The following is a 20,188-nucleotide window of genomic DNA, read 5'->3' on the forward strand; positions in this document are numbered from 1 at the left end:
GACATATTGCTGCATCCTTTTAAATTAGAAGTTTTTTTTTTGGGGGGGGGGTGGAATATAAAAGCAATGCATGTTCATGGTTGAAAATTTAGAAAGTATTTAAAAATATAAAAAATAAAATAAAGGTGAATTCCAACCTCATCCCTGAACATAAATGATTAAATTTTTTTATAATAAAAAAGTATATTTTGAAACTGGACAGGTGGTGATTGCATACCATTGTGAATGTACTAAATATCACTGAATTGTTGACTTTAAAATAGTTAAATTTATGTTATGTGAACTTCACCTCAAAAAATTATTTTTAAAAAGGTGTTTATTCTAATTTAAACATAAGGAAAATAAACTGAATGGGCACTAAACTTCAGATAAATCCTTTTTTTTTTCCCCACAAGAAGAGATATTATTTCCAAAAATATCTGTGTCAGGAAAATTATAAAAAGTATTAATATGGATCAGTATGTTTGATTGGTACTTAATGTTTATAATTTATACCTGGCTCTAAATGTAAGTTTCCAGGTAATAAAATCTAGTCAACAACTTTATAGTAATAATAATTCATCTGCTTTGTATAATAATAAACCAAACACTACCCCTCATCCCACTCTCAGTTTAAATTAAAAACATGCTATACTCCAATAAGAATTAAAAAAAAATAAATAAAAGTAACCACCGCCTCCCCAAATCCATAGAACCATACATGAACAGAAAAGTTAATTTTATTAATTGCTAATTTATTTTTTAAAAATGGATGACTGGGACTTCCCTGGTGGCACAGTGGTTAAGAATCTGCCTGCCAATGCCGGGGACACGGGTTCAATCCCTGGTCTGGGAAGACCCCACATGCCACGGAGCAACTCAGCCCGTGCACCACAACTACTGAGCCTGCGTGATGCAACTACTGAAGCCCACGCCTGAAGAGCCCATGCTCCACAACAAGAGAAGCCACCACAGTGAGAAGCCCGCACACCACACGGAAGAGTAGCCTCTGCTCGCCACAACTAGAGAAAGCCTGCATGCAGCAACGAAGACCCAACATGGCCAAAAATAAATTTAAAAATTTAAGATAAATAAAAAAATATTAAAAAATGGATGACAAAAGAACAAGATTGAAAGCTTATGTCTACTTTAAAAGGGCTTTGTAGAAGAACTTAAAGTGGATGTGGAAATAAGATATCAGCAGGTGAAAACAAATACAAACAACATATCGTGGGGAAGGAATTTTCTTGCAACCAGAAAAATATCAGAAAATAAATGGAAAGTTAAAAAATATGCTAGAGCAGAAGCAAGAAGAACTACAATCCTGCAGCCTGTGGAACAAAAACCACATTCACAGAAAGAAAGACAAGATGAAAAGGCAGAGGGCTATGTACCAGATGAAGGAACAAGATAAAACCCCAGAAAAACAACTAAATGAAGTGGAGATAGGCAACCTTCCAGAAAAAGAATTCAGAATAATGATAGTGAAGATGATCCAGGACCTCAGAAAAAGAATGGAGGCAAAGATCGAGAAGATGCAAGAAATGTTTAACAAAGACCTAGAAGAATTAAAGAACAAACAAACAGAGATGAACAATACAATGACTGAAATGAAAACTACACTAGAAGGAATCAATAGCAGAATAACTGAGGCAGAAGAACGGATAAGTGACCTGGAAGACAGAATGGTGGAATTCACTGTGGCAGAAGAGAATAAAGAAGAAAGAATGAAAAGAAATGAAGACAGCCTAAGAGACCTCTGGGACAACATTAAATGCAGCAACATTCGAATTATAGGGGTGCCAGAAGGAGAAGAGAGAGAGAAAGGACCCAAGAAAATATTTGAAGAGATTATAGTTAAAAACTTCCCTAACATGGGAAAGGAAATAGCCACGCAAGTCCAGGAAGTGCAGAGAGTCCCATACAGGATAAACCCAAGGAGAAACATGCCGAGACACATAGTAATCAAATTGGCAAAAATTAAAGACAAAGAAAAATTATTAAAAGCAGCAAGGGAAAAACAACAAATAACAACCAAGGGAACTCCCATAAGATTAACAGCTGATTTCTCAGCAGAAACTCTACAAGCCAGAAGGGAGTGGCATGATATACCTAAAGTGATGAAAGGGAAGAACCTACAATGAAGATTACTCTACCCAGCAAGGATCTCATTCAGATTTGATGGAGAAATCAAAAGCTTTACAGACAAGCAAAAGCTAAGAGAATTCAGCACCACCAAACCACCTCTACAACAAATGCTAAAGGAACTTCTCTAAGTGGGAAACACAAGAGAAGAAAAGGACCTACAAAAGCAAACCCAAAACAATTAAGAAAATGGTAATGGGAACATACATATCAATAATTACCCTAAACGTGAATGGATTAAATGCTCCAACCAAAAGACACAGGCCTGCTGAATGGATACAAAAACAAGACCCATATATATGCTGTCTACAAGAGACCCACTTCAGACCTAGGGACACATTCAGACTGAAAGTGAGGGGATGGAAAAAGATATTCCATAAATATGGAAATCAAAAGAAAGCTGGAGTAGCAATACTCATATCAGATAAAATAGACTTTAAAATAAAGAATGTTGCAAGAGACAAAGAAGGACACTACATAATGATCAGGGGATCAATCCAAGAGGAAGATATAACAGTTTTAAATATATATGCACCCAACATAGGAGCACCTCAATACATAAGGCAACTGCTAACAGCTATAAAATAGGAAATCGACAGTAACACAATAATAGTGGGAGACTTTAACACCTCACTTACACCAATGGACAGATCATCCAAAATGAAAATAAATAAGGAAACAGAAGCTTTAAATGACACAATAGACCAGATAGATTTAATTGATATTTATAGGACATTCCATCCAAAAACAGCAGATTACACTTTCTTCTCAAGTGCGCACAGAACACTCTCCAGGATAGATCACATCTTGGGTCACAAATCAAGCGTCAGTAAATTTAAGAAAATTGAAATCATATCAATCATCTTTTCTGACCAAAATGCTATGAGATTAGAAATGAATTACAGGGAAAAAACCGTAAAAAACACAAACACATGGAGGCTAAACAATACATTTCTAAATAACCAAGAGATCACTGAAGAAATCAAAGAGGAAATCAAAAAATGCCTAGAGACAAATGACAATGAAACACGACTATCCAAACTTATGGGATGCAGCAAAAGCAGTTCTAAGACGGAAGTTTATAGCTATACAAGCCTACCTCAAGAAACAAGAAAAATCTCAAATAAACAATTAACCTTACACCTAAAGGAACTAGAGAAAGAAGAACAAACAAAACCCAAAGTTAGCAGAAGGAAAGAAATCATAAAGGTCAGAGCAGAAATAAATGAAAAAGGAACAAAGAAAACAATAACAAAGATCAATAAAACTAAAAGCTTGTTCTTTCAGAAGATAAACAAAATTGCTAAACCATTAGCCAGACTCATCAAGAAAAAGAGGGAGAGGACTCAAATCAATAAAATTAGAAATGAAAAAGAAGTTACAACAGACACCGCAGAAATACAAAGCATCTTAAGAGACTGCTACAAGCAACTCTATGCCAATAAAATGGACAACCTGGAAGAAATGGACAAATTCTTAGAAAGGTATAAGCTTCCAAGACTGAACCAGGAAGAAATAGAAAATACGAACAGACCAATCACAAGCAATGAAATTGAAACTGTGATTAAAAATCTTCCAACAAACAAAAGTCCAGGACCACATAGCTTCACAGGTGAATTCTATCAAACATTTAGAGAAGAGCTAACACCCATCCTTCTCAAACTCTTCCAAAAATTGCAGAGGAAGGCACACTCCCAAACTCATTCTGTGAGGCCACCATCACCCTGATACCAAAACCAGACAAAGATACTACAAAAAAAGAAAATTACAGACCAATATCACTGATGAATATAGATGCAAAAATCCTCAACAAAATACAAACAGAATCCAACAACACATTAAAAGGATCATACACCATGACCAGGTGAGATTTATCCCAGGGATGCAAGGATTCTTCAATGTATGCAAATCAATCAATGTGATACACCATATTAACAAATTGAAGAAGAAAAACCATATGGTCATCTCAATGAATGCAGAAAAAGCTTTTGACAAAATTCAACACCCATTTAAAAGCTCTCCAGAAAGTGGGCATAGAGGGAACCTACCTCAACATAATAAAGGCCATATACGACAAACCCACAGCAAACATCATTCTCAATGGTGAAAAACTGAAAACATTTCCTCTAAGATCAGGAAAAAGACAAGGATGTCCACTCTCACCACTATTATTCAACATAGTTTTGGAAGTCCTAGCCACGGCAATCAGAGAAGAAAAAGAAATAAAAGGAATACAAATTGGAAAAGAAGAAATAAAACTGTCACTGTTTGCAGATGACATGATACTATACATAGAGAATCCTAACGATGCCACCAGAAAACTACTAGAGCTAATCAATGAATGTGTTAAAGTAGCAGGATACAAAATTAATGCACAAAGGTCTCCTGCATTTCTATACACGAATGATGAAAAATCTAAAAGAGAAATTAAGGAAACACTCCCATTTACCATTGCAACAAAAAAGAAGAAAATACCTAGGAATAAACCTACCTAGGGAGACAAAAGACCTGTATGCAGAAAACTATAAGACACTGATGAAAGAAATTAAAGATGATACCAACAGATGGAGAGATATATCATGTTCTTGGATTGGTAGAATCAATATTGTGAAAATGACTATACTATCCAAAGCAATCTACAGATTCAATGCAATCCCTATCAAATTACCAATGGCATTTTTTATTTAGAATTAGAACAAAAAATCTTAAAATGTGTATGGAGACACAAAGGACCCCGAATAGCCAAAGCAGTCTTGAGGGAAAAAAAACGGAGCTGGAGGAATCAGACTCCCTGACTTCAGACTATACTATAAAGCTACAGTAATCAAGACAATATGGTACTGGCACAAAAACAGAAACATAAATCAATGGAACAAGATAGAGAAACCCCAGAGATAAACCCATGCACCTATGGTCAACTAATCTATGACAAAGGAGGCAAGGATATACAATGGAGAAAAGACAGTCTCTTCAATAAGTGGTGCTGGGAAAACTGGACAGCTACATGTAAAAGAATGAAATTAGAACACTCCCTAACACCATACACAAAAATAAACCCAAAATGGATTAGAGACCTAAAGGTAAGACCGGACACTATAAAACTCTTAGAGGAAAACATAGGAAGAACACTCTTTGACATAAATCACAGCAAGATCTTTTTTGATCCATCTCCTAGAGTAATGGAAATAAAACCAAAAACAAACAAATGGGACCTAATGAAACTTAAATGTTTTGCACAGCAAATGAAACCATAGACAAGATGAAAAGACAACCCTCAGAATGGGAGAAAATATTTGCAAACGAATCAACGGACAAAGGATTAATCTCCAAAATATATAAACAGCTCATGCAGCTCAATATTAAAAAAGCAAACAACCTAATCCAAAAATGGGCAGAAGACCTAAATAGACATTTCTCCAAAGAAGACATACAGATGGCCAAGAAGCACATGAAAATCTGCTGAACATCACTAATTATTAGAGAAATGCAAATGAAAACTACAATGAAGTATCACCTCACACTAGTTAGAGTGGGCATCATCAGAAAATCTACAAACAACAAACGCTGGAGAGGGTGTGGAGAAAAGGGAACCCTCTTCCACTGTTGGTGGGAATGTAAATTGATACAGCCACTATGGAGAACAATATGGAGGTTCCTTAAAAAACTAAAAATAGAATTACCATATGGTCCAGCAATCCCACCACTGGGCTTATACCCAGAGAAAACCATAATTCAAAAAGACACATGCACCCCAGTGTAAAGAGTGCTGCACCCCAATTGCAGCACTCTTTACAATAGCCAGGTCATGGAAGCAACCTAAATGCCTGTTGACAGACGAGTGGATAAAGAAGATGTGATACATATATACAATGGAATATTACTCAGCCATAAAAAGCAACAAAATTGGGTCATTTGTTGAGATGTGGATGGATCTAGAGACTGTCATACAGAGTGAAGTAAATCAGAAAGAGAAAAACAAATATCGTATATTAACTCATATATGTGGAACCTAGAAAAATCTTACAGATGAACTGGTTTGCAGGGCATAAATTGAGATATAGATGTAGAGAACAAATGTATGGAGACCAAGGGGGGAAAGCGGCGGAGGGAGGTGGTGGTGGTGTGATGAATTGGGAGATTGGGATTGACATGTATACACGGATGTGTATAAAATTGATGACTAATAAGAACCTGCTGTATAAAAAATATATACATATGCTAAAACAAATTAGCATATAGATATTATTCATAATTATGAGTTTGAATCTTGAAGAACATGTCAAATTATGCTGTGGATTTCCAGTAATATCAGTTAATGCATAGGAAATATTCAAAGCTCTATCGCTTAAAAAGGCAATGGCCCAATTATCTGAAAAATTCAAGCATACAAACTATTTCTCTCCCAGATAGGCTGCATAAAGCCAGTATTGTATATCTCTTCCTTGTTCTTTTGTTCACATTTAAATTTTTCTTTTAATGGGATTTTTAGTTTATAATCTTATCTACATCCCTTTAGGATTCTTTAGCTTTAAAGAGCCCCACTTTAAAAAAGATGATCTGTTTGGTCCTTCACATTTTTCTGTGGTTTTGGTAAGTCCACCACCACATGGACTACCCTGAATTTGATGACATATGCTTCCTTAATACCTAACTCTCTCCCCAGGAGGAAATCAGGCATCCTTGGAACAGACTTCATTTTCACATAAGTATATGGATATTGTTTTAGTACAAATTAAAAAGTGTTACTAAATAAATACATTCCAGGAATATTTTTTGAGTGCCCACTGAATGTCAGATCTGTGCCAGGAGCTGGGCATACAAAGATGTACCAAGGTCCTGCCTTCATGGCATTTACATTCTCTTGAAAGAAGCAGATGGGAAAACATGTGCAGCTGCAAAAGAACTGATGAGCATAGATGGACAGGAACAGCGTGTGGTGGGAGCACAGAGAAGGAACACTTCCATCTGTCTGGAGGGGCTGTGACAGCTTCCTCCAGGAGGGGATTAATCTCGACACTCAGTGGATGAGCTTGACATTTGCCGATCGGATTTGTGGGGAATACAGTTAATAGCACAGAGTTAAGAGAGACCCTGTTGTAGCATAAGGGCGTAACTGTTCTGATAACTGAGAGACTGTACGTGTCAGAAGTAATGCAGCTTACCTTTTCCATGAAGATATGTAAAGATCACACACGTGAGTTAATTCACATTACAAAATGCAAACTATACAAAAGTATATACACAAGAATCTTTTTTTATTTCTCTTTCCCAATCTTACTCCCATTCACAGCATTTCTTGGCATTATATATATTGAAGTGTATACCTTCTACCATATATAAATCCATTGTTTTAGCTTGTTTTTTACCTAAATATTATATATATATCTATGCACACAGGCATATATATATTTCTGCAGCAGCTTGCTTTATTCATTCACAAAAATATTGCTTGGAGTTCCTTTCATGCTAGTACCTAAAGCTCCATTTCATTTTTAACGACTACATAGTATTTCATTACAAGGCTGTGGCATAATTTATGTAAACGTTTCCCATTGATGGACATCTATGTTTTCCCCCTAAATTTTTGCTCTTATAAATAACGCTGTAATGAAAATGCACATACATCTTGAAGCATATATATGGCAAGTTCTGTGGAATAAATGCCTAGATTCAAAAATGGGACTTTTCTCTCTTCCTTGAGAGGTGGCTGGATAGGTACGGAGCCCGTACCCCTGGGCTGTCGGGCTCCTTTGGAGATCATTTCTGTTTGTTCCCCAAACCAAAGTCCCTGGGAGTGTCTGACCTGGTGGCCTTATCCCTTATGCCTTTTTAGCTGTATTATTTCCTGTTTCACAATGAGGCTGGAAGAACAGATGTCCCATATCATGTACCAATTCCTCTGCTGTGGGTGTCAGGCCAGAGAGCTGGCATCTCAGAAGTGCGCCTACTCAGGGAAGTGTTAGTTGGGTGAAGTGGAAGCTATAATTTAGGACTATATTGCATGTACTTTATACATTTAGTAGACTTCAGGGTCTTAACAAAGAATACCATTATTTCAGTCAATAAAAAATGCAAATCATTTATTTTAAGCAGTTTTTGAAACAGGAGTCATAGGTTTGGGGTATTTCTTATAAGGATATTTGTGTATGGGTATGTTTTTAGATTCTTTATTAAATTTCCTTATCCTAGTTGAAAAATTAAAAAAAATCCCAAATCTATTTAATAAAGGGGATGAGTTCTAATCAGTCATCAATTTTTCCTATATTGCTGAATGGCTATTTCCAGTTCATTTCAAAAGCAATTCAATTTTCTTTTCTTCTCCATCCCTTGTTTATAACATTCATTTGTCATTTTTGTCATTTTATAGACCTACCAAGAGCAGCTGTCAGGATCTTAAGCAACATGACATTCCTTTTTGTGAGTTTGTCATACACAGCTGAGAGTGCCATTGTAACTGCTTTCATTACCTTCATTCCCAAGTTCATCGAGTCACAGTTTGGTATTCCAGCTTCCAATGCCAGCATCTACACTGGTAAGGCACTGCCGTTAGAACTCCTTGAAACCATGATCATTTTTGACCACTAAACTAAAATGCAATGAGTAAAGAGAAAGTTCGTTCTAACATCAAGGTGTTAAATTCAAGTTCATGAACAGCAACCTTCCCCCACCTCAGATTTTAGGAGGAGGAAGTCTTTGAATGTTTTCTCTTCAATTCAGATTGTACTGAAGTGTAACATTTTCACCAACTGTGTTTTGGAAAAGGGAGAACTTTGCATATTTGTGTTTTTACGGTTCTCAGTTCAAAAGAATGAAATGGGAAAACTTAAATCTGAATAAATCTTTGCATGGTCAGACATGAGTCTGAAAGTGTTAAATTTTAAAAAATTGATGGTCTGAAATATAGATCATTTTCATGGATTTTCCATTCATAAATGTGAACACGTTTTAACTGCATTACTGGAGGTGCTTGAAGTTAGAAAGGCAATCTATGACTTTTGTTTTTGATGATGTTTTATGTTGGTACATAGACCCATAATACTTTGTGCTCAAATCTTTTTTTTTCCATAGTAAATTGGGTGCTCAGAAATGTGGGAACATGAATTCTCAGATATTGGGATTTTCAGTGTATTATATCATGTAATATCCTGGATGTTCCCTTAGAGATTTCAAAGATGGTCAAATGTATCTACCTAAGGCTCAATTTATTAATAAGGTAGATTTAAGCGGTTAAGTGGAGAATTACAAGAGCTTTTGCAATGGCCAGCTCCCACTTTTCTCCTTCACTTCCACATTCAAACCCAGCAAGCTTGGATTATCTGAAAATTAGCGGACAAAATTATATTATTGTATAGAAAGAGAAGTCGAACTATTTGGGTAATCATTTTGTTCTCTATTTCATTTTGCCCATAAAAATACATACATATTGGGTTGTGGGTCCATGATAGCAAATCTTTTTATAAAGAGTATACTGCTATGGACATTTTAATTGTCACCTATAAATCTGTTTTTTTCTGTTGGTTTTAAATAATATATGTTTTACTTATATTAAGGTAAAATTTACAGATTATAATTACATTAATTATTAATTAATGTAATTAATTAATTACATTATAATTTGGTTGTCAGAAATCCTGAACATCCTATTTTTTGTTTAATTCTTACACTAACCTTTGTTGAGCAACAATTCTTGGACAGGGAAACCACGAGTTGTCTTGTTGTTAGATCTGAAGCCATGTAACTGTCAGATGTGGTCTCAGTATTTCCCACAATAAGTTTCAATATTAGAGGTGTTACTGGAAAGAAGGTTCATAGTCAAATAAATTAGGGACTTGCTGAGTTAAACAAAATAGTACAGAGTCCTTTGCTGCTGGACTTTTCATAACCCTTAATATACCAATGGGCATTGTGAAACTCCCAAAGGAAAGTTCAAAGTACAGTCTCTCCTAAATTTATTTGACCATGAAATCTGATTTCTTTAAGGCTTTCTTTCTCATGAATAGTGTTCTTCAGGACACACATCAGTCCAGCCTGTGTGTCCCTGTTCCAGCCAGGCTAGGGAGGAGATCCTTCTGGATCATCCCATTTCCCTCCAGATGCACCATTTGGACCTCGAGAGTTACCAGGCTGTGGTCCAGTGCTGAGCTGGGTAGGAATTGATGCGTATTGAACCCATATTGACCAAGGCCATCTCTTAATTACTGGTTGAGGCAGAGGCTAGATAGACAACTTTCTGTGGACCTGGGGTCTTTGGCTGCAGAGTTCCACAGTGAAGTGCTCAAGGCAGTGGTCCCTGAGTGTGGCCTTCTTGGTGAAGAGGGTAAACGATTGAATAAAACTAAATCACGGAATTTGTTCATCCCACGTTCCAACATCCGGGTTAAAAAGCAGCAGTATCACACAGTGCCAATGCCATTCTGGTTTTGTCATCAGCAGCTTTTTTTGTTTTTGATCATTGCCAATGCTATTTATACAATGTTTGGTAGTCTTTGGTGTTTTGATAAAAAGGCCTTTCATTTCCAGCTCACGTACTTTTTCCTTCCTTTCCAGACAGATAACAAATAGTAATAGTCAAGAGATACTCAGACTGATTAAGAGTAGAGAGTGGCCTGTCATATTGCGGTAAAATTAAACAGGGATGATGCTTCTTTTTAAAACTTACCTCGATTTTTTGAATTTGTATCAATTGAATCCTTCTTACTCTCTAAGCAGAGATTTGTATTTTTTAAGGACTTATTTAATTTAATTTTTTGTATTTAAACCCCGTTCCATGCACATAAGTGACATGGAGAATTAAGAAGTGTATCTGAAGATGAATTTGAAAATAGTTTAAATTTCTCCTCTGACAAAGTTTTCGAGTTAAAGTTCTTTCTTCATTTAAAAAAATTACCTGACCCTCCATAGCAGTTTGCTTGTGTTGTGTTACATGGTAGAGATGAAGCTCCGTACATGTATCGAAGATGGGCCTTTGCTCACTCGCCCTCTCTCATAGCCATTGAATACCGACTCCGGGCATGGCGCTGTGCCGTGTGTGTGTGGTGTGTGTGTCGTGTGTGTGTGTTGTGTGTTGCCTGTGTGGTGTGTGTATTGTGTGTGTGTTGAGTGTTGTGTGTGTTGTGTGTGTGTTGTGTGTGTGTTGTGTGTGTGTCGTGTGTGTGTGTTGCCTGTGTGTTGTGTGTGTGTTGTGGTGTGTGTGTGTTGTGTGTGTGCTGTGTGTGTGTGTTGTGTGTGTGTGTTTGTGTGTGTGTGTATGTAGGCAGGTGGACACGGGGCGGGGCAGATATAAAGGCTCAAACCTGGACCTTAAGGTGCTTACAGATCTAAGAGGAGAGAGCTTACAAAATAAGTTTAGAAAAAGCTGTTTAAATAAATGAATGGAAGCTGTGCGCTACAGAGATTATTTTGGCCGGCAGCGTGGCGGTGTGGCGGTGTTGAGCTGCGTGTCATGGCGGAAATGGCTTTTAACCAGGCTTTTAAGGAGAAGTAGAATTGGACCATTTGGAGTCTGGAGGAAAGGCGTTTGCTCTCTGTGCAGGACCAACTTGAACAAAGGCAAAGAGCAGGGAAGGCTGAGGCTTGTTCTGGCTCCAGCCAGCACCCCCGGCCCCAGAAAAGCTTTCCTTGGACAGACATGAGAGGGCTCTAAAGGCAAGCAGGTGGGAGGTGGGCTGAGCGGCGGTGGAGAGATGAATGCTTTCAGGTGTTGCTGGGGGGGGGGCACCTTTAGCACCACTGGGCTCATCTCGTCATCACATTGGGGGTCCCTGTGCCCTGAGAGGAGGTGGTGACACTCATGAGTGTGTCACTAAAACACCTTCAGCCCACTGGTGTTCATTCCTGTGCAACAGTGGATATGTGGTCACGCTGCACCCTCCCTGTTTATGGTCTTTCTGCTGACTCCCTTAGGGTCACATTTATTGAATGAAATGAAATTGATATTTTGGAAAAGCCTGAAATAGCGGGAAAAGCCCTGCAGGAGGAGTTAGATGGAGCGGTCATGAACCCTGCCCTGCTGGTCACCAACTCTGTGACTTTGGGCAGGTCACTTAACTCCCTGAACTTCAGCTAAAACTGAACTTTATCTGTCTGATGAGGATAATATCTCCCCTCTCTCTGTGTCAGTGTTGTTGTCAGGATCAAATGAAGTAGTAAATAATGATTTGTTCCAGAGCTTACCTAACTTCAATAGATACAGCAGTATAAATTGAAAAATATAACTTAATCATGTATTCTAGGAAATAAAATTATTTATGATGATGATGACAGCACCTTACATTTGAAGTCCTGCATCTTGAACAGGTCTGAGAATGAAACCTCTGTAATAATAGTGATGGTAATAAAATGACTGATAATATTTGTTGAGTGTTTGCTAAGTAGAAGATGCTGAGTATTTTTATACGTAAAACATCATTTAATCCATGTAACTAATGCCTATGCAGTAGGTATTATTGATTATGCCCATTTTTCAGATGAGGAAACAAAGGTCCAGAGAGGTTTAAATAACTTGCTTGAAGACGTGCAAACAGTAAGAGGCAGGAGGCAGGAGTCTTGTACTCCTTGGAGAATATAAATGTGCATATATGATTTTTACTGAAATACTATAATAGGCATATTCTATTGTCATAATTTCCAGTGAGTTTGTGGGGTTTTTTTTGGTTTTTGTTTTTAACTATTTCTGGAGAAATGATAGTCTAAGATTCTACTTTGCCACCAAACCATGGTCAACAACATTTGTTTTTAGAGCACTGTGGCCTCTCAGCATCACCTTGGCTTTCCTGGGATCCCACCCTTTGTGTGCAGAATTATGAAGAGTTAGCCATTTGTTTGTCTTTACAACGGAAATCGCCTTGGAAAACTCTATTTTGTTTTTCATTGGAGAATAATCAAGATACTGGGTTGACCAAAAAGTTTGTTTGGGTTGAATGAATTTTTGGCCAACCCAATACTTTTTTTTCTGTGTCTTGAAAAGATAAGGAGATTAGGTTGGGGTGTGATTTTTAAAAATAGACTGTAATTTTTATTGCTTTCTAATTAACCAAATATTTGTCACCTATCTTCAACCACTGATTTCGAGTCATTGATGAGAGTCAAGGCGGTGCCCCTGAACTCAAATCGCAGCCTCAGATTTGTTGCGTCTTTAGATGCAAGTGAAGCGTGAACATGCTTTGATTGGTTTCATTCTTCTGAGAGCATTAACAGCTTTTCTAGAGCCGTTCTTCTATGAGATAGTTGTTTTTTTTTTCCTCTCACTGTAGTGGCCTCTTCCGTTGCAGAGCACAGGCTCCGGACGCGCAGACTCAGCGGCCATGGCTCACAGGCCCAGCCGCTCCGCAGCATGTGGGATCTTCCCAGACTGGGGCACGAACCTGTATCCCCTGCATTGGCAGGCGGACTCTCAACCACTGCGCCACCAGGGAAGCCCCTAGGAGATAGTTTTTAAAGTTCATTTTGTACTAATTTTATAAATGTATACAAAGATTTTTTTTTTTTTCCAGGAATGGAATACTTTATCCTATGTAGATTTATGACAAAGATTTTTTTAACGTTAAAATTAACCTTTTAAATGCAGATAGACTGTATTAGGTGTGGATGTACTGTAGCATCACTGGCCATTTCCAAAAACTAATTACATTAGTTTTTCTTCAATGCCAATTAGAACTTTGGTAGAAGATTGTAGTGGACAGTATGTCAGGATACTCAGATTCTGTTTGTTCATTAACCAGTTAATTTAAGCCATGTTTCAGTGCTTACCGTGTGGCCAGTTCTTAGCCAATGCACTCATGGTGGCGCTTAGGCAGGGTTCAGTTGCTTAAGAAGGCTCAGAGGACCCAAAATGACAACTGCTACACATGGATACTACGCAACTACAGCATTAAAGTAAGAATGGACTGGGACTTCCCTGGTGGTCTAGTGGTTAGGACTCCACGCTTCCACTGCAGGGGTCACGGGTTTGATCCCTGGCCGGGGAACTAAGATTCCGCAAGCCCAAAACAAACAAACAAACAAACAAACAAAGTAAGAATGGACTTTACATCCACAGGCCATCTCTGAAGGGCGCAGCAGGACCCACTTTCTCTCTTATCTCAGGCACCAGTGACATGTGTAGGGAACACCCAGGAAGCAGATTCCACATGGAGTCTCAGCTGGAGCTTTTTATATTTTTGAAATACTTTTTATATTTTAAAATACTTCTTATATTTTTATTTCTTCTATATTTTGCTGGTCACATAGGTTCTTGCTCTGTACAGTCTCAACAGTAGAACTCTCCAGGGGGTCTTAGCACCGTCATGTACAGAACCATCATGCTCACTGTCATCAGCAAAGGATGCTGGGGGCTTCCCTGGTGGCGCAGTGGTTAAGAATCCGCCTGCCAATGCAGGGGACACGGGTTCGAGCCCTATTCCAGGAAGACCCCACATGCCGCGGAGCAACTAAGCCCATGCACCACAACTACTGAGCCTGCGCTCTAGAGCCCGCAAGCCACAACTACTGAGCCCGCGTGCCACAACTACTGAAGCCCGTGCGCCTAGAGCCCGTGCTCCACAACAAGAGAAGCCACCGCAATGGAAGCCCACACACCGCAATGAAGAGTAGCCCCCGCTCGCCGCAACTAGAGAAAGCCCATGCAAAGAAACAAAAACCCAACACAGCCAAAAATAAATAAATTAATTAAAATAAAATAAATGATGCTGATGAGCTGGGACAAACCATCCCCAAACTCCCTGGATCCATGGTTACAAAGTGACAATATTTATGCGTTTCACACCTTGCCGGGCACACACACTCTCTTACTTATGTAGGACGGCTCAGGCCTTCTGCGTTACCTCTCAGAGCTCCCCGAGGGCTACAGTGGTACCTAAGGTGGAGAGTGTCTTTGCCCTCACGCCGCTAACCCATTGTTTGGTTTTAGGCTTATCACTGTTTCTCTCCAGGTCTGTTTTCTAATCTAGAAAACAATAATTTGGACTAGAATGAACTCTATGACTTCTGCCTGCTTGAAAAATCTTAGATTAAATCATTTTCCCAAGGCCACAAGTACCAAATAAACTTATTCTTACATCTCCCTGTAGAGTTACAGGATTTTCTTACAAGGGAAATAGTTAATGAGCAATTCATCACTGCGGTATTTTTACTAATGGTGCATCGCCACAGACTTTGACCATGTCCAGCATGCATGTGATCTCTTTTTCTTTTAGATGCGAAGTGTGATGTAGTTCATGGATTTCTCTTTGAATCCCAGCTCTGTCACTTAACTAAATGCATGATTTGAGCCAAGTCCCTTAACCACTCTCTCTCAGTTTCTCATTTGTAAAATGTGAATGCTCCTCTCCTAGGGCAACTGACGAAAGTTAAATGAGGTACCTTAAAACATTTGGTATATAGTCATAGGTGCTCAATACAAATTGGTTTCCCCCGTTTCATGTTGTAAGACTGTGTTAAATTTAAATCCCCATTAAAGAGTTTTGTTAGTTTTTCTGATTTAAAACATTGTATTAGTCTAATTTAGAGTGGTATTCGAAGGCATTTTGCTAAATCTCATCTGTTAAGAGAAGTAATACATTCAAATGAAATTGTCAGGAGTGACTAGTTTAGTCCCGATCATAGGAGTAAAGTGGCAGAAATCTTCTAGGGCAGCAGATAGGCAGGAGGTGTTGGGAAGGAAACGTCACAACATAGTGCATCATCAATCAATCTCTCTCTGTCTCTGTCTCTGTCTCCCAATCTCTCTCTCTCTTTGAATTGCTCTAAGTCAGTTTCCCAGATGACCAGCCTCCTGTTTGGCCAGTTCTCCAAACCATTATTTCTTTCATGATTCTTTCTCTTTATTTACCAATTATCAGAGTAAAAAATTTTGTTCTAGCAAATTGGTACAATGACCAGTAAACTTAAAAAAATATGACGAACACATGGCTTTTTATATGTTTGATGTACTTTAATCTACTGCAATCATTATTCTTTTTGATGCTCCAGTTGTTCAGTCTTTGGCCACTGGGAGCCCCTTCAAGCTAGCATATGTAACATTTGGAATGACCTCAGCAGTTTTTATGGTTTCCTGCCCTAGACCTGGGATCAGTCACACTTCTCCAAGGAGTCTTGGCTCCTTTTAGAGGAAAGTGATCTTTGGAGATCACCATCTGGGCACTGGGTGTGCTCGTTGCTACAAGACTGTCATTGTTTCTAGGCCTTTTTGTTTTTAATAAAAAGAGGAAAACGAATCATGAAGTTATATTGATATTTCCACTTCAAATGTAAGATTACAGGTTATTACTTAACTTCTTTGATATTGTATCTCTTTACTCTAATACTGAAAATCTTTCTTCCTAATAACTTTTACATAATTACTGTATCCAAGTATGTGTGTATGTGTGTGTATGTGTAATGGTTTCAAACCAACTATCAGTGTTATTACTAACTATGAAATATGAAATGCAGTTTTAGACATCTTTGTGGTTCTTTCTGTCCATAGGCTATCTCTTAGGGATTTGCAAAATACTGTGACCTAGTTATTTGAAATAATTCTTCTCTGTTTGGTTATGCCCACAACCCAATATGCTGTGGAGATTTATTTGCTTTAATTTGTTTTCAGTTTTTAGGGATTACTTTATTTTTCTATGTTTAAGTTAAATTTGTTTTTTTTAAATTATGTAAGACATTTCTATGATTTGAAAGTCAAAACCATTAAACAAACGACATTCAGAGAAGCCTTGCTTTCATCCTGGTTTGCTCCAGTTCTCTCTCTTCCTCTACAGGTAGCATTTTCTTTGTTCCTCCCTCTTTTGTTTCTGTTTGAATATGTAAGTAACTATGAGTATTATGTATGCAATAAATAAATATGCATCAGTATTTTATATTAGTATTTCCCCTTCTCTTACCCCAAAGTTGGCATACTCTACACTCTGTCCCGCACTGTAGCAGCATCAGAGGCCTTGCTCATGTCTTTCACAGGCACACAGTTCTCTCAGTTTGCCTTTATCCTGGCAAAGAAGCTCATTCCAGCCAGGCGAGGGAGACTGAGAGCTCATGACTATATTTGTCATATAATACTCAGTCCTTACCCCCTACCCCTGCCAAGGTTTAGCAGATTGTTACAAAGATCAACAGAGAGAATCTTTCTGAAAAACTTTGAAAAATCTGGATAGCTTTTGGGAATCTAAATAAACTTGGAGTCTTTCCTTCAGTATGGGCCTGTGCTGTGATGGTAGAAGGCTGGGACCTTTGTTAGATCCCACTCTTAGCTGGGCACAGGGATAGAGAGGGGCTGTCTGTGCATCATTTTCAGTCCTCCCCACAGTACTGCAGTGGAGGCCCTACTCTCTCCAGCATAGAGTAGCTAAAACCAAGGTGTACAGAGCAATTTTTGTAAGCTATACACCGAAGCAGCCCGTTAATACAGGTCCACAATGTATAGATTGAGCTGGTCCACAGAGAAGCTGCTTACAGTTTAGAATTTTTATTGCACTAATTCTTTCCCCTCCAACTTTCAATGTATTGGGTAAGACATGTAGTATAGGTTTGCAGGGAGGCAGATCTTGTTGAAATTCCTGCTCTTTCTCTTCATCCATCCATCCATCCATTGGCCATCCATGCACAAATATTTATAAAGCTTCCTCTGTGGGCCTGGCACTGTGCCAGGTGCTGGAAAAACCACGATGAGAACACAGAGGGATCCCATCCTCAAGGACCTTGCAGTGTAGTGACCCCAGTGGGTTGCCTGTGTCCTTGGACAAGTTCCTTAACTTTTAGGAAAGAGGTTGTGATGATTAAATGAGGGGATGTAGATGGTGTGCTTAGCACAGTGCCTGGAAGGTAGCTTCTAGTAATAACTGCAGTACTCACTTTACGAGATACTCTCATGAAAATGAATCTAAGGCAAAAGAATGAAGCTAGGACTTAGGATATGTGGAAACATTCACTGGAAAGATTACCTGGGAGAAATTGATTCGAAGAGTAAGAAGAGAGAAAAAGGGCTAAAGGTAGTGGGAAAAATGAAAGAGAAGACAAGAGACCTGATATCAACATGAAGGCTGAAGGATTATTTCATCTGAACTGATGGAGGCTTGGAGATGTAATATAAATGATAACAGTGCATTTGCTTTAAGAGTGAAACACATTGTATGTGAAACTGATTTTGGTCGAATCAGTGTTGAGCTAGGGATAAATCTTTATATCTCTGATTTATTCTCCTTTATTTTTCAACCTCAAATAAGTCTATTTTTCGCTACTCTTAGGAGGGAGAAATACATTTTAAGTGTTTTAATTTTCATGTTTGAGCACAGTGCAGTGAAACGTCAGTTGATCAGATCTCTCAGTTAGATGAAATGTTTTCGTTTCACCTATCTTTGACAATTAATAGCAGAGTCCTTACGTCTGGGGTTTCTTTTCCGTGTGCCCGCGCACGAGTGCATGCACGCGTGCGCAAACACACACACATATAAAGACAAACATCACTTATAAGGGATTTTCTGGGCTGAGAGGACATTCAGATCAGTTTTCTCCAGATTTCTACATCTACGTTCATCGCCCCCTGATGATCAGTGAGGTTCAGAATGGCCCAGAGCTCCCTTAAGGGCTTTAGTTATCAAAAAATACTATATTCTGTTCACAGAGCAGGATTCATTTTTGTATAAAAGTTGAACTGAGAAAGATTAGGGAGCTTTTCTAAAGGACTGAAAACGCAGGGGAAAGAATGAAGTGTCAGGAGCAAATGTAAAAACATTTCCGCTAACAAGTGCGTCACGTCCTTGGTTCAATCACATCCAAGATACGCCCAGTGGATCTGATGAATGACTGAAGGTAAACATTAACCTCTCTGGCCCTTAATCTCATCTTGGGAACGAGGGATTGAATTAGACAAGCTTTCACCAAAGCTCAACTAACAGACCTCCCACTGTCTCCCCTACCCCACCCCCAACCTCACAAAATCCTCTGATTTTTGTGAGCAACTTCTTTTTCTAGGCATTCAAGTTAGTGTCTTACCATCTTACTCTGGATATATGTAATACCTTTCCCTGGCACTTTAAATTTCTTTTACAGACATATTGATTTTTTTTTCTCCTTTGGTGCGTGTGATGGAACTGAGGTTGAACTGCCACACTTTTTGCTCTTTTTGGAGGGACTCTTGAAGAGTAAGGTAGCTTGATGATTCAGTCTCTCCTTTTAAGAACTCAGGAACTTTTTATTGAGCGTGGTCCTGTTTTAGCAGGTTCCTACCCTACTAAAGTGAGGTGATCCCTATCTGCTTTGTAGTGACTCAGCATCTTATAAGAGAAAGGTGATGAATTTTGGAGTCATCAGGTCTGGGTTCAACCTCTGCCCATTTATTTGCCTCCTTGGGTGAGTTAACTAATTTCTCTGGTCTCAGCCTTACTAGTTGTGAAATGGTGTAATCATAGCCATTTTACAGGGCTGTCGAAGTTTTAAAAAGTTTAAAAATGACTTATTAAGTGTAAAGAGCAACACAAGTATTAATTATTCATGAGAATGACCCTGGCTTTCATCTCTATTTTATCAAATATTTTATCAAATATTCCATTCTCCATAATAGGACAGGAGAACCAGGATTATTATTGAAAGAGATGAGAAAGAGAGGAAAGTAGGGGCTGGAGTATAATATTGTCCATTTTGTTGATAGGTAAATAAAGGTATCGGCACTAACTGAAGGATTCGCGGCCTCACAGGTAGTGGCAACCTGGGGCTGGAGACAAACTGTTCTGACTCCCAGCTCATGTCACCATTTCTCATTTCCTCAGAGATGCTGTTAACTCGTAGAAATCATGTCCAGACCTAATGAATATCTTGGCTCTCAAGTATGGCCATGATATAGTTATACCACACAGGCAGGAAATACCTTATTCTTTTCAACTAAATAATGAAACATGTGCTTAGACATTATTAGAAGTTGAAGTGATGTCCTCTTGTAACCTGAACCATCTCATGATGGACCACAGAAAATCTGCTTTGCTGTCAGGTTCAACTTCTCATTGTGGCATCTTTCCATTGGCTAGAAGGTAGAACATGGGGTTATTTGCATTTGTTACTGTTCGACTGATCAGATTTCAGGCTAACG

General features: G+C 38.5%; 1 protein-coding gene across 2 annotated transcripts in view; it reads left to right on the plus strand.

Annotated features, from left to right (window-relative positions):
- The window catches only part of SLCO5A1 (solute carrier organic anion transporter family member 5A1), a 127,239-nt gene that overhangs the window by 61,168 nt on the left and 45,883 nt on the right, over positions 1 to 20,188 (plus strand). For both annotated transcript variants that reach the window (XM_067712106.1, XM_067712107.1), the window contains exon 5: positions 8,492 to 8,656. In XM_067712106.1, coding sequence (XP_067568207.1) covers positions 8,492 to 8,656 — 165 coding nt within the window. The remainder of the gene's footprint in view (positions 1 to 8,491; positions 8,657 to 20,188) is intronic.

This window comes from Pseudorca crassidens, chromosome 17 (assembly GCF_039906515.1).
Source record: "Pseudorca crassidens isolate mPseCra1 chromosome 17, mPseCra1.hap1, whole genome shotgun sequence".
Classification (NCBI taxonomy): Eukaryota; Metazoa; Chordata; class Mammalia; order Artiodactyla; family Delphinidae; genus Pseudorca; species Pseudorca crassidens.